This window comes from Topomyia yanbarensis, chromosome 1 (assembly GCF_030247195.1).
Source record: "Topomyia yanbarensis strain Yona2022 chromosome 1, ASM3024719v1, whole genome shotgun sequence".
Taxonomy (NCBI): domain Eukaryota; kingdom Metazoa; phylum Arthropoda; class Insecta; order Diptera; family Culicidae; genus Topomyia; species Topomyia yanbarensis.
The window spans coordinates 27376412-27392320 of NC_080670.1; the positions used below are offsets into that span (position 1 = coordinate 27376412).

A 15909-nucleotide genomic window follows, 5' to 3' on the forward strand; every position below is an offset into this window, starting at 1 on the left:
ACCAAACTCTAAAATTTGTCCTGTGTATGTTAATATTGCCAAAAGAAAATTTAAAAAGACTGCTATTGTCGATGCTGTTAGCAGTGTACTTTCCGAGGGGAGCAAAATGGACAACATTCCGAATAAGATTTTTGATTTTCATTAATATTTTTCCCAATTCAAAGCAATATGGGTACTTTCTTCATCTTACCAAAAATTCTGGGAAATGGATATATCTGGGTAATGAATTTCTGCGCATAGGTTCCTTCTGGGTAATGCTTTTCCAGGAACGGGTGCATTCTGGAATATTGTTTTCTAGGAATTGGTGCTTTCGAGGAAATAGTTATCTGGAGAACAGTTATGTCTGGGGAAAAAACTTCACTGTTTTAGTTTCTGGGGAATGGTTTTCGGGGGATTGTCGTAGAACCGTCAGGAGACAATAAATTTATTTATTGAATTCAATAAAATTTAAAATGGAACAAAAAATTAATTATCGCTCCCTTTTTTAATAATTTTTTTATAGAAATTAAAAGAAAATTATTGAAATTAAAAATGTTTTTATTGAAAGCAAATATTTATTGCTTTTCTAACAAAAAAAAAATATTTTCAATCCAATAATTTTGTTGGTTAATGCGATAAACAATAAATTATTGGATTTAATAACACATATTTTTGGTTTAAATATGCTAAATTTTTCTGCGTGTTGTATCAAATTCTGATTGGAATGTTTAGTCCGGATACCGTTGAGTCTGTTTATTTTAAACTTGAGTTCGGTTTCTACACATTCGAACACCCGACAAATCGCTTACTAAGCAAACGCTGAGTGTGTATAGCTGAGATTGATATTTGATTCAGCATTTTGAAAGACCATTGACACATGCGAGAGCTACACTGCTGGAAGGCAAACCCTTCAAAATGTTCAGTTTGCTGAATTCGAAAGTGCATTTCGTGTGCTCAGATATACTTAAAATCATCTTTTCAATTACGACTTCTAAATGCAGTCTACGAGGGTAGCAAATATTTGTACTTCATCGAAAATAAAATCACATCATAACTTCCTCTTCCCTCAACAAGATCATAACACTTGAAAATCTTCGTTCGAAGAAATCCAAAACAACCGGTGACGACATTCTTAGGAAATGTTATTCCAAATGATGTCTACTTTCAACTTATACACAAAACTAACCTCAGTTACTAGAAAGTTGCAAATTTTCACACCAGGTCGATTGAACTAGTATCAGCTTGAAAAACACACTCACTGCCTGCGTTAGAGCGTTTATCGAATAACACACCGACAATGACACCGAGAGATATCTAATGCAACAATAGCACAAACTTTTCGTGGTTCACTGATTCACGCGATTAAGCTACTATGAACGTGTACGGTTTACTGCGGTAAAGCGATGCACCAACGGCAAGCGGGAAAATTGAACTGATGACCGACCGCGATGATTCCGGCGTGAAAAAGTCTAACCGATGATGTGTACATTATTAAAGTGAGCGAGAGAGAGAGAGAGAGAGAATAGTGTTGTGTACTGTTTAATTACAGGCGCGGCGATCGTACCGGCTTTACTCTCATTTTATCTCCATAGCTTCCTATGTTGAAAGTAGGATCCTGTTTATTTGTTTGTTTTATGTTTCCTAAGAGATGAGCATTATGATTATTTTTAATGAGATGTATTACGACATGATAGATCTCACCGGCCAACTATAACGATAGAGGGATTCCCAATCTTTTGTTATCATCCTCACCTTACATTTAGGTCAAAATTTATAACCATGATTCGTGGTACATATTGATATCAATTTTGTAAAGTTCTACTGAAATTCTTATTCCGTTTGAATGAAACTTAACTCATCATGTCGAAGGGATGTCGAAACAATTCTGATAACAAAGCAAGCAAAAAAAAATGGAACAACAGTCATCATCCCACTTTCGCTATCGCCATTAAAGTTGCGCCAAAGCGCTTCTATAGAGACAAGGGTGAACTTTGTCCTATCGGAAAGCAGCCGACCGCAGAAACTGACTACATACATGCATGCGAAATCTAAACAACGCACCCTATCAAAAATGATTCATTGTTCTCATCCCAGAACTAGGTGACCCGCTGCTGGAGCAGCACTATGACGAGCACGGTAATGACGTGGATGTTCTGACCGGTAACGAGCTGGATGCGCAACGGCATCAGCAAATACGTCGCACCGTCGTACCGTTCGACGATCAGCAACAGCACCAGTCGGCGAAACAGGTACTCCCGGAGAGTGAGGAAAGTGGCGTGCAGGGTCGGGCAGCAATCCAGTCTATCACCAAGGTGGACGTCGGTATCGATTCGCAGCTGATGGGAACGCGTGGTTCCTCGATTCGGTTGATCTTTGAAGTGAGCAATTTCCGGCAAACGCAAATGTTCTACTATTTCCGGGTGACCGGCGAACAGGGTTTCCTACAGACGCTGAATCCGGGATCGTGAGTCATGTTTGAACACAGCCAAAGCGCTTGAAATGATACGATTTTTCATCTCTTTTTCAGAGCATATTTGGGTCCAGGACAAACGATCAACGTGGTGGTGACGCTTCGGATAAGAAACAACGCCGAAGTGGGATCCAGAGACAAGATCACTTTCAGTACTGAAGGGGCAGATACGGTTTCGCAGGCAGCATGGGTAACGGTGACGGATTCGTCTGGTCTTTCCGATGCCTATCAACCATCGATATGGTACTCGTACTCTAGTCGCTGCGAGGGCCGTTCCTCACCGGGGACCTGTTCCGGTGCCTTCTGGACAGTAGATATAACGGCGAGGGACTACGAAACAGGAATCATGAAGATTTCCTCCAACCCGCCAGGAATCGTATATAAGAATCCATTCACGGCCGGAACGCGCGATGAGGTGAAAGCTAGCTACACGGCATCCTGCTGTCAACCGAAGGTCACAATAACGGCGCACGATATTAGCAAGAACGCGCGTACCGTGAATCTAGATGTGACAGATATTTGGCTGAATGAAGCCGGCATCGCGGCGGTTGTACTCGGCGTTCTGCTGCTGATTGCGTTGATAATTCTGTTGGTGATACTGATTCGGTACTGCATCCGCCGGAGGAAACGGTCCCAAGAGCTGCCAATCTATAGAAGCGAATCGAGACGAACGCGATGATTTCATCTTTGATCTTCAAAACAGTGAACGAAATGCCATCGGTAGAATAATTCCAGAATGATTGTATTTATATCGTACTTTTGTCGTCGGTGCTGGTGTTTGTCAGCAATTGAGACTAAGGGTGCAGAAACAGGCCAAATTAATATTAATGTATCGGATTCGGTTTACATTTTTCATGTAGAAGGTAATGGTAGCTGATGTTTGTAACAGAGCAAAGACACTGTAATAATCTTGAAAAGAGGTTGGACTTTGTTGTACAACGAGTCATTTGAGAAAAATTTCATTTTGAAAAGAGCTGAATTTGATATGAAATGTTTAATATGCATTTTAAATAAACAACTTTATAGAATTATTGCCATAGTTTAGACATAGGAATAAAAACTGCTCATCAAAAAGCCAAAACTACATAAAATGTAATAAAGATGATACGAATGAATATTCCAAATTGTTGTTCGAATTTGCTCGTAATCCTAAGCGTAATCGCACTCAATTTACCAATCATTACTTAGAATCTACCATCCAGTGAAAACTTATCCGTCCAACGTTGCATTCGGAAAAAAACTTATAATTTGTTTGCCAATTAAACAAAATTTCTCTAACCCAAAAACATCGAATCAAATTCCTTCCACCTACCTGTTGTTCCCGGTTCTCGGCTAACCTCTAGCAGTGGTGGCGCTGTTGCGGACAGCGATTCTGTCGCCGTCAGTACCGGTGGCGGCGGTGACGGTACGATCGTCGGTATCGGTGCCGCCGGCAGTAGCATTGCATTGTGGGCAAAATCGTCCAACGTCAAACCAGTGACCTGCATGCTTAGCAGGGGATTCTTAATCGGGACAGCTCGCGACGTGTCACTTTTGCTGCTGCCGCCACCTGTTCCACCATCGTTGCTGTTGCTACCGCTGGCGGACATCATATCGATTGGTGGCTTGGTTGTAACGATTTCCCCTTAATATTTGATAGAAAATCGGTTCTTCCTGAATCTTACACCGAATTGGAACTTTAAACTTTTCACGGTTCCGAACGAACAATAAATTTCGAGAAAGTAAACAATAATAACCACGTACGATGGACGGACACGAAGTAAAGGCTACAAAACAGGCTCGATGTTATGAACAAATTTTCATTTGCAAGGGCGATAACTGGCCACCCGTATGGCGGAATACTTTCAAACACACAAATCAACACTTTTGATCGGAAAATACGCACGGAAAATGTAACAATTCGCTATCGAATAGAAGAAAATGCCTATACATGCAAGATAAGAATGATGAAAGCAAAAACCGTCGAACAGCGCACAGCAAAAATACTAGCGGGTATTGTCAAAACAACATGACGGCTGACAAGCAGGTTGAAATATTTCAACGTCTGATTCAAACGTTTTAAGGTAATCGAGCAAAATTTCGTCCAAACGTTCTAACGATATAATTTTAAAAATGAGTTTAACCCTTATGCGTGAATAACAGTGATTGGAACAGTACAAGAATACTAATAGTGATTATAACCTAATATGTACAAGGTATAGGTCACAATTTTATCATTAAAATTTACCAGCCGGCGAAGGATATTGTTGAAAATAGGTTTATCCTAATAATAAAAATTACATGGTTGTGTATAATATACGACCACGATTACATCACAGCTAAATTACACCGAAAATGCATACAGTTCTATCTGCACAACTTTAAATTAAAACCGTTAATGCAAATATGAAGCTTATGCAAACCAAAAACTACATGGTTATACCACCGGTTATAGTGGTACTACCACTAATTTGCATAAAACCCTTTAAAAATATCACGAACTTAACTCACTTTTTCGCCTCAACTTTGTATATAACCCCGGAATGTATGGTCGATTCTAAATTGACTTGTTTGACGTCTAGGACACCAACACAGTTGCAATGTGTATAGACATATATGTATACGCGATGTGTACGATCCTCCATCTGACTAAACCTCATTTGGCAAAAATTCCACCTGATTTAACTTCAATCCCGCACTAACACAACTGCACATGGATTAGTTAACGTGTGTGAACGATGTATTGTCTATCTCGAGATAATCTTGCGTGTTGTCCAGTTGTTGCTATATAGAAAACACTCGAGAGTGAATGAAACAAAAATAAACGTCAAATCGCTTTCACACTCGCACTGAAATTCCGAATAAATCAGACGTTTCAAAAACGTTTGAAAAACGATCGTAAGTGGCGCATCCTACAGTAGATATTCTGGTTGCAGTTGAAAACTGGAAAATCCAACCAGCGACAATCGCATTTTCTCTGGTTCTAAACATTGGAATCACGTCGAAAGTAGTGCGCTGTTTTCGTACAATGATGCGCTATCCAGCGCACTACTTCCGACATCATGGATTAGCACTAAACAGGAGAAAAACGGATTGTCGCTGGATGGATTTTCCAGCCTTCAACTGCAACCAGAATACAGAACATGTTCTGTATCTACTCATCCTACAGACACTCTTCTGGTTGCAGTTGAAAACTGGAAAATCCAACCTGCATCAATCGTATTTTCTCTAGTTCTAAACAATGGAATTACATCGGAAGTAGTGCGCTTTATTCGTACAATGATGCGCTTTAAAGCGCAAATTCGTTAGGTGGGGGTTCGCTAGTTGGGGCATGCCCCAACTAGAAGACACTCTTATGTCAAAACTGAAAGTCAAAAACTGATAGACGTTTGAATGTCATTGATTTCAAGGGGTTCATTGGTTGATTTCTGTGGCGATCTAGGAAAAAAGTATACTTTGAAATTCAATGGAATTTTATTTTTTGAATAAGTATTGCCACCTCTGGAGAGGCTTTGACCCGGAGATTTTCACTGACCTGGGGTGGTGAATTTTGAGTGGAACGAGACAGTTAACCTAGTCAGTTGGATTAAAAGAAATCTGCCATACTTGGGTGCAGCTGGTGATAATCACCACTAACAGTGAAGTGATTAGGTGAAATTTGCAGCAAAATAACTTTTTTACACCATTTTAAGCGACTTATTAGAATGCAACATTTCAATTGCAGCCTATAGCGAAATATTATTTGCCTTAAACTGTAGTAAATTTTATTTGTTTTTCATTTTCATTGTTTTGTGAAACAAATCAGCAATATTTGGTGAACTCATCTTCGCCACCTTGAAACGAAGTGTTAGTTGGGAAAAGTAATTCTGAACCAGAGTAATATGACTATGACTTTTTAAATATTTTGTAAAGAATCAATTAATTCCAAAAAAATGATACTATGCTTCTTCCCACCAAACCCGGAGAAATTGATGTAAAACCCGGAGTCCCGGAGATCGCTCCATAAAACCGGAGTCTCCGGATCAAACCCGGAAGGGCGGCAACCCTATTTTGAATTCATATTCCGGAATGTTTTTAGTGAAATAAATGTGTTAAATATTTCGCTTTAAAGGCCTATTTACACCCTCGGTGAAAATGAACGTGAACTCGATGCGCACCAAATTGTTTTTTCCAATATCTCACATATTAGTGCATAGAAATTGATGAAACTGGAACTAAACGATAGTACATTAATATACTTAGCGAATCCATGCACAATTATTCGATATAATTGAATCAATGCAATAATATTCATATTCCCCGATCATTTTAAATATTCCACGGTGAAATATGTTCGCAGTGGCTAATTCACTTGTTCACCGGGAGTGTAAACGCGACGATGGGCGGAATTGATGCGGAGTGGTGAATATAAATGTCATCCCTGTTCACGGTGAACGTTCGCCTTCGAATAACAGATTGCATCCTGACAAACTGTAAACTGCCAGGTGAGCGTGAAATCGTTGTTCGCTGATGACACTGTTCACGACGTCGTCCACCGTGAACAATGGAAGGTATTCAACACATGTTCACGTTCATTTTCACCGAGAGTCTAAATAGTGCTTTATCGAAAGCGAACGTTCACCGTGAACAGCGATGACATTTATATTCACCACTCCGCATCAATTCCGCCCATCGTCGCGTTTACACTCCGGGTGAACAAGTGAATTATCCACTGCGAACATATTTCACTGTGGAATATTTAAAATGATCGGGGAATATGAATATTATTGCATTGATTCAATTATATCGAATAATTGTGCATGGATTCGATAAGTATATTAATGTACTATCGTTTAATTCCAGTTTCATCAATTTCTATCCACTAATATGTGAGATATTGGAAAAAACAATTTAGTGCGCATCGAGTTCACGTTCATTTTCACCGAGGGTGTAAATAGGCCTTTAAATTAATGTATACGCCTAGAAAATCTCCGGTACGACTTTTATTTGAACACTATTAATACTGCAATTATTTAAAAATTAAGTTGATGTCGTTCAGGTAATAAAATGAGAAGTAGCAAATGATGTAAAAATCATGAAACCGCGAAAGAGAATGTTTAAAAAATATGCTGTTTTGGCAGCTGCGTCTGGCTTTGTACTTGCGAATGACTTCTTTGGTCTCCTCGTCTTAGCCAGAGTGTGGAATTGAAGTTGTTCATTGTTTTTTTCTTCAAAAGCAAAAATATCGAAAAACCAACACAAAACCTCTGTTTAGCATTAATTTTTACGAAAGAAAAAAATCACTTGACATTTTTACATTAATTAAATGTACTGTACTGCCCATATAAGCATAAGATTCCCATATGGATTTTTGTCAAAAATGAGATATCTGTTAGATTGTACGCTGCATCAACACTGAATCATAATGCACAAATAAGATTACCAGGTTTGTTCAGAAAACATCGAAAAAAAATACCAAAACATCGTTGTTTCATCCATAAGGCTCAATAAAAAAAATGTAAATCTTGAACAGCGTTTTTCTCGGCTTGCTATTTTTCAATATGGGACTATTATGCATACATGGGGTCTACAGAGGACGAAAGACAATGCGTTTTCGCAGAACACGCGAAAACACAAATGACGCCGTAACTAGTACAACTGATCCACGGTAACAGCCAAAATGACAGTCGTTAACGATGTTCTCTGTCGTGTATCTGATTCACACAAGATGAGCGACCTCTACGATAGCATAGCAAAGATGATGCCCTATACCTATTGTACCCCCATACCTATTTGACCTCATTCTACTCTACTCTTAAAGCTTGCATCTTAGCAATCATAGATGAACCAAAACACGAGGACCAGTGCCATGTTCATTATCGTACTATCTTTTAGGGCATTTTTCCTTCTTTTTAACATGAGCTGTTCTCTTGAATTAAATTAATTAAATCAAAAAGAAATTAAAGCAATTTTCAGCAATGAATTCATGTTATGCACCAGTTCCTCAATAACACCATGGATTACTACAGTGACCTTTGCGATTTGATCTTGTGCTTCGGCTTTTTGTGGTTCCGGCCTTCAGTGATTTCTGCCTTTTGTGCTTCGACCATTCGTAGTACTCCCATGCAGAATACGATTGAGCGCCTGAAACTTAAATAACAGGATCTTCGCTTTGGAATAAGTGTCTCAAGATGTAATTCATTTGTTATGGACGGTTTCGGATAATTGTTTCAAACATGTTAACGTATTAGTTTATAAATAAATCAAGAACTTTTATTTTTTTCTTCATTTGTTCTCAAATGAAATGTAATTGCAGTTTCTTGTTTTTTTCTTGTGTTTGTTTTCTCTCATCAGATATCTTATAAGATATAAATTATACATACACAATTTCTCCATCATCATCACCACCATCAACATTGTTGTGATTTCACATTTGTTTAAAAATCCGCGCCTTTGGGTATGGTGTGTCTGTGTTCTGAAAATCTATCAAAATAGTCCTGCCACAAAATGTGCTTTTTTGATGTTATTCTTCTATCTCTCCATTCCCTTCTACTATTGTTTCTTTCTTATCAAATAATCTAACCGATGTTTATATCTATAATAAGTGGGCGTTTAGGTAATATGATGGGTCGGGGAATGCTCCTCTCCGGTAGGGTCAGAATAGAGAATGAAATGCAGTTTCCACCAGTGAAGACTGTCATACCGTTTGTTTACATTAGACCACCGGTGATGGGACAATCATTCCCACGGTAGGTGGGGGAGTGTCTTGGGAAGGGTATTCTTAGGAAAGGTTTCTGGGGGAGTACATACAAGTATATAAAAAAAAGTTTGGTTTTTTTGAAGTACGATTACACGAATTTACGACAAATAAAAAACGAACGAGAATTATGAGGTGCCATTTTGTTTGTGTTGAATTCGATGAGTTGTTTCTTCCTCTATTGGGAAACAAAACTTACACACGCGTGATGGAATTGGGTGAATAAAAATCTCTTTTTCGGTTTATCTTCGTTTGTCTCTTGGCGAGAGTACGCGAGTTTGATCGTTCTCGCTTTCTTTTCATTCTTGGATGCTTCGCTCTTTTTGCATCACTTTTGTTGTTTTGCTTTGTAAATAAATAATTTGTTTAAAAACAGGAAAATAATTTACAAAATATATAAAGAGGGAAAGGAAGGTACACGAATATTTATAGCGTCTGCCTTGTCGTTCTGCTTCTTTCTTCAGTTAAAAAAATAATGGATTTAGTTACACAAAAAGATAACCTTTTGACATCTTTCCTCCAGAATTGCTTCCATGAGTCGGTTTATTTTTTAAATAAATCGAATCACAATAGCTTTGTTTATAAATTATTATTTAATAGTTAAAATACTATATTCTTCAGCTTGCTTTTACTCCCTTCATTTGCTCATTAACATTCTGATTTATACTTTCAGAGACAAGATTAGTTCCATTTTGCTAGTTTTTATTTTTATTTCTCGGTAGTTTGTAAACGATTCACAGCTCTGACGTGAAAAGGAGGGGGGATGAAGCGTTCCCAGTTTATTCATATGTCCTCACACGTTCCACCACCGGAAGTATTCGAGATCAAAGACAGCGGTGATGAAAAAACGGTACAGAAAAAAAAGGTTTTTGCCCCCGGAAAATGTGTGGAACGTGACCGGTAAAAAAACGGATGAAGAGAACCTAGAAGAAAAAAACAGGGTCGCTACATCCCCCCTTTCGTCACACCGTGTGTGTGGTCGAGGTACGGGCAAATTCGTGAACCGATACGCGGTCACTGCCGCTGTAGCACGGTGTCGCTATCTTCATTAAAAGTTTACGGCGTCTTCTTTTGTAAGACGCGGAAAAAGAGATTTTCCAGTTTCGTTTTGCTCTCGGCTGTTTGCTTTTTTCTGCGGTTGGAATTGTTGACCGATTTCTCTCTCCTCTATCTTTCTCTCACACAATTATTACTACGACAACGTTGAAATACAAAAGGGTAAGGGAATTTTGTTTTAATTAATGCTGATCTGATGCGTTGATTGATTTACTAATGGCTTATCTGTAGTTGCCTACAATTTTCCTTTTGTTTCTTTTATATTTGGTTACAGCGGATCGGTTTGTATTATTTTTTTTAATTTGTTGAGAAAGCGATTAGACAAAGTTTCACTACTACACAGAATGAAATTATTTTTTGACTTTCACACTTTTACTGTTTTTTGTATTTTTTCTGTTGTTTTAAACGTTTGCCTTTATCGAATCTTAGTTCGATTTTCAGTGTTTATCTGCCTGATTCAAATCGAGAATCCAATTTCAGGCTATTTCTATTTTTTCTGGGATTCCGTTTCGTAGCAGAATGGAAATGAGAGAAACTCTACTACAAAAATCACACAAGCTTAGCGTTTTAACTGTTATATTTCTTCACTTTCGTATGATTTACTGCGTAAAATATCTAATAACACAATCAGTACTGGCTTATTGAATGATTTTTTTCGTTAATTTGTTGCAAAACGTTCGCACTGCTGAATCTTTTTCACAGGCGTCGGTAAGGTTTGTGAGATTTTTTCTTTATGTTCGTCTCTAAACAGATGAATTGGCGGTCAAGTCTTTTTTCCTTTCCTCTCTGCTTTTAAGCCTGTCGAATATAATTCTCGTTCTTGATCTGCTGTTCTTTCTGCCTTCGACCTACGCGTTAAACACCTATGTCCTAGATTTTTTTACGTTTTGTATATTTTGTACTTTTTTTGATTTTCTTTTATGCTTTTTATCCTTTTAATCTTTTTTGTTTGTAGTTTTTTCCAATGATTTTGTTCGCGTTTTTTTGTGTGGATTTTGTTTTAACTGGCTTAGATTAATTAAATCTGTATTTAATTAGCTCTAGGTAAAAATCAAAACAGTTAAAATACAATGCTTACACTGGCGCGCACGCACACCCGTCGCCTCGATGTCCTTCAAAAGTTGCGGCGGGCTTTTCCGTCCTCGTCGTACTACAGTCTCCCACCTCGCAAGTAGATCTGATCGAACGAGCGAGCGAACAAGCTAGCGTGTGCGTATGTGTGTGCTTGTTTGAGTGTTAGACTGGGTGTTGTAATGTTGGTGATTCCTCGCACAGAATCCAGCATACAGTTGTCCTTTCACCCGGCCACTGTTTTTGTTTTTCTGTTGTCGGCTGGTCAGGTGTGCACTGTAGAATGCTTGTCCACTATCCGTCGCTTTGATCACTATTTAAATCAGCCACAAAAGTTCAAGAGTCTCTTTCTCAGCCGGTGTCTTCTTTCAGAAAAGAAAACACACGTACACAGTTTTCAATCGTCTCACTTTTGCTCAACTCTATTTAGTCACGTGTCCTTTTTGTTTTCATAAAGCTGCTCACCAGTTAGCAGGTGGTGTTGCGCAGCGGTCAACCAAATTTAACAAAACAATAATAATTTTACTAGAAGTAGTAGTTGTTGGTGTAGTACTTCTCACGGGGGTTCCTGATATTAGAAATAGATGGCGCGTTGCACGGCACTTTAGTTCACTAACACTCGCGCTTGTACGCCGTTTGTGCGCCGGTGGGGCGGGGGTCGATTTACTCGTCAAACTGTTCACAAACTGCAACAATGGGTGAAGTGGGCCAATCTTCGCCGTCGTCTTCGGAGCTGACGCTGCCGGTTCTGGATGATGGAGAGAGAGAGAAAAAAAAAGTTCGTTGATTAGTTTGGGTACACCATTGAAGTCCATCCTAAAAATCACATAGAAATTTAAGCATCTCACAAGAAAGCCATCTGCGATTGACTATATTTTTGTTCTACTTTAACGGCATAAACTGTCTTTTGAAAAAATCGCTGATGGTGAATGTAAGAGCTACGCGCAATAATTTTCACTTTAATATTTGAGATTCGAATTTCATTTTCGTTGGGAACTCGTGCATCGTCCAATACTAACCTAAATCTAAGATTATTATTGTTAACGTGACTGTTATGAGCGTGATGTTCCGCGATCGTGGGCAGGTACGAGGTGAGCTTGTCCGTCGGACGCAGCACCTTCATGGTGCGGGACGACAATTTCCACACCAGCCGCTGTTTGTACGGCATCTTGTGCTGTCCGTTGTACTGCGACAGAATTTTCGCGACAATACTGTGACTGTAGAAGAAGCTGCTGTCCGGGATCTGCAATTGAGAAAAAAAACAACAAATTAAACCAATTGTTGCCTAACCCTCCAATTACACACACTTACACGACAGAACTTTTGCAGCTGAATGGCATAATCCACCAGATCGTGAATCTGCTGGTTGTACAGCCCGTTATCCTTGTTCGCACTGACGTGCGCATCCATCTGGGTGAAGATCATGACCAGGGCCAGTTCCGAGGGGCGAATGCTAGCACAGCTAGCATCACAGGCCAGGATCTCCAGGCGCATCTCCAGATCCGCCAGTGAGACGGCCGACGAAAAGATGTCGGTCAGTCCCAGGGCATTGGCGGCGTTCTCGAAGATGTAGTAGAACAGCCGTATGAAGGCAAGTGCCGTTACTGGGGCGCAGCTCATTTGGACACCGAGTTTGTTGGCAACAATGTCCGCCATACGTACTAGATCACGTGACGTGCAACGGCACTGCAGAAATTAGTTTGGAAAAAAAAATCATACATTACAATAGAGTCAAGCAATGTTTGACCATCACATATCGAGTGCAATTCATGTCACGTAACGGTCATTGTCTGCTAATCGTGGTCGTTCGTTCAAGTGTCATGTTAGTAAATATAGAACGATGCTAGCCAACAGCTTGTCAATCGAATGTGCGCAACGATGAACAGCGATTATGTCAACCAATGTGCCAATGCGAGCTTGTTGGAATTTCAAATGAAGGAAAGTGAAAATAGAAATCGGTGCCTATACGGGGTGGTCAGTGAAATAAAACAACAAGCACGTGTATACGCGCCACTTGTGGTTTATTATATATGAATTCGAATATGAAGCGTGCTCGCTTACAAACGCAGTTAAACGTTAAACTTAACCATTACACGGGCGCGTGCCGTCGAGTCTCTGCGGTTGTGATAGTACATCTAACAGTTTGCATTTCGACCATATGTTCCAGATTGCGCCACCGACCACGAAAACAAAACAAAAAACAAAGTGTAATCAATGAATAAACTCTCACCCTAACAAGCAGTTTATGCGATAAGACGACCGGATTTTATTAGGTAGGAAATTGTTCTATCAGCATTTATGTATGAGAGCAAAAGTTTCCGCTTCGCTGAGCGCAATGTTTTCCTTCTGCGCACTTACTTGCTAGATGCATTTCGAAATGATTAAGCTAGGTACGGCTGAGATTCCGGATAAACTTCTCATGGTTAGGATAGGATGCAATCGTTTACTTCAGCTAGTCTAGTCGTACGTAATAAAACATGTAAACAAAAGCTTAAATATCGAATCTGCTTGAAATTGGGGGCGATGGACTTTTCAAAAGTAACCGTCAATACAGACAAATGCCAATTCGTAAATATAAACAAGAAGACATTCTGCATCTGAACAAACACATACGTACTCGTCGAGTCATGGAAGGGAGTGTTTACTGAGAGTTTACAGGCAGTTGGCCCAAGGCGCATTGTCATCCATGAAAACATCCATCAAAAAAGGTTGTAGAAAAAAAAACTGTTGCTTTGGTTGACGACGTGGTAAAAAGGAACGAAGCAAATTATTTACCTATATGGATCAATGCCTACTGTGATAGTATAAACTTGAGCAATATTCTGCACGTTTACAGATATTGACGACACTCCACCTCGTGTAGAATTAGATCAGTTCGAAATTGCTTTGGTCGATTCTCCAAATGCTCTTGATTTAGCATTAGATCTTGGCCAAAAGGTAGGCAAACATTGTCTCTGAGTTCTGACGGACAATACTTTTTTTAGTGGGCTGGTAGGACTGCAACTTATAGCTTGAGGCATTTCGCTCCACAAAATGCGACACAAAATTTGCAAAATCGGACGAATTAGCAACTGTCTGCCAAGTAAACACCGGTCCTCGGGAGGAGGACTAAACTTTGCGCCTGTTTGTCTCGAAGTGTGTAACGTCAAGTCCTCTATTTTGTCTAGTCCAAGGTATTCTGCTCCTAACAACGCGTGCTAAGTCGGCTGTGATAGCATAGCATAGCAAAAACGACCGCACTCAACTCTGTCATCGATGTTACGTGACATTCGTTATGGAATATTGTTGGTTTGAGGGCCCTCAATAAAAAATTTCTCGCAGCAACAAGAAAACAGTGAAAAATATATTTCTCCTTCACTGCCGTTATATGCATAATTGTCCCATGTATATAGGGAGTCCCATAGAACATGGGACAAATATGCGTATAACGGCAGTTCATGCATATTACAAATTTTTTGGTGGTTTTATTATCCCCGTGCCACTAATACGGTCCCTATTCTCACAGCCACACCACCTAGCGGCTAGATTTTTTTTCCAGTTACTAAGCGTGACTGTGAAAACAGGGCCCTATGTCGCAAATCCATTTTTAGTTTTTATTTCGCTAATTCATGTTACGTCACGCTTTTCCGCAACTATCATCACGCGGTCTATGAACGCTTCCTTTGGTGATAACTTTATAAGCAGGCCCTACACGAGCAGAAATTTTGACAATAAACCAATTATTGATCAATATATTGATCGAGTAAGGACATTTTGAAAATATTGATTCTGCAGAATTCAAATGGGATTGGCGTATTGAAGCAGTCTTGACAATATTTTTATTGAGAATATTCTTGTCTCGTGTAGGGTCCGCTATAGAGCACACAATCCAATAAAAACAGGATTGACAGGATGTTAGTGCGCATTTAGCACCTTGTGTCGCAGCTCTTTAGGTTTGTTGTACATTGTACTAAGAATACCAAATCATGTGATGTGATGGCCGAAAAATTAGAGATACACCCCCCTCCCTTCGCCACCCTGTTTCTGGACCCCACCATTTTCAAAGCAAAATAGTTTTGGACCCGTGTATGCATAAGAAAAAAGTTGGGCATGATAGGGTCAACATTAAGGCCCAATCGGCTCTTTTGGTACGAACAGGAACAAGCGTATTTTCCGTGAAGATCGTAGACCAGAAACTCAGAAACTCTTAGCGATCGGCATATGATAGGTAAAAATTTCACTGTATGTATTAGGTTTATAACTTGAACATTTCATCAGAGGACTAGAGGGTCGAAGATAATTCCTTTAGGAATATCCAAAGAAAGGTAAAACTTTATTTTTAATCTGGCTAAATTAATGCAAACCATATATCCAGCAAACTTGGACGCAAAAACAACTTGTTTTTCACATATACTGTATATTGACTAGTCGAGAAAATATGTGACCTTTCTACTTAAATCTGTGTCGTGTCAGTTTCAACGGCAAGGTTACACTTGAGTGATGAACGGCTATTAACCGAAGCACTCGCACACACACCAAACAGCTTACCAACGCAAATCCCACCAATCACTCGATCTTCGTACGAGACAGCTAGGTTTACATATTTATAGCAGACAGTATTTTGTTTACTCTTCCAGTT

General features: G+C 39.4%; 3 protein-coding genes across 13 annotated transcripts in view; 1 reads left to right on the forward strand and 2 right to left on the reverse strand.

Annotated features, from left to right (window-relative positions):
• LOC131677166 (uncharacterized) overlaps window positions 1–3510 on the forward strand; it is an 80861-nt gene extending 77351 nt beyond the window's left edge. For all 10 annotated transcript variants that reach the window (XM_058956852.1, XM_058956847.1, XM_058956854.1 and 7 more), the window contains 2 exons: window positions 2074–2443; window positions 2507–3510. In XM_058956852.1, the coding sequence (XP_058812835.1) occupies window positions 2074–2443; window positions 2507–3128 (992 nt within the window). In that variant the 3' untranslated portion in view covers window positions 3129–3510. The remainder of the gene's footprint in view (window positions 1–2073; window positions 2444–2506) is intronic.
• Window positions 1–4430, reverse strand: part of LOC131677165 (uncharacterized) — a 137779-nt gene extending 133349 nt beyond the window's left edge. For both annotated transcript variants that reach the window (XM_058956845.1, XM_058956844.1), the window contains exon 1: window positions 3762–4430. In XM_058956845.1, coding sequence (XP_058812828.1) covers window positions 3762–4041 — 280 coding nt within the window. In that variant the 5' untranslated portion in view covers window positions 4042–4430. The remainder of the gene's footprint in view (window positions 1–3761) is intronic.
• A 4224-nt stretch (window positions 4431–8654) lies between these two features.
• LOC131677169 (cyclin G) overlaps window positions 8655–15909 on the reverse strand; it is a 46663-nt gene continuing 39408 nt past the window's right edge. The window contains exons 5-7 of the mRNA XM_058956859.1: window positions 12603–12977; window positions 12311–12534; window positions 8655–12039 (exon numbers count right to left, since the gene is read on the reverse strand). Of these exons, the coding sequence (XP_058812842.1) occupies window positions 11955–12039; window positions 12311–12534; window positions 12603–12977 (684 nt within the window). The 3' untranslated portion in view covers window positions 8655–11954. The remainder of the gene's footprint in view (window positions 12040–12310; window positions 12535–12602; window positions 12978–15909) is intronic.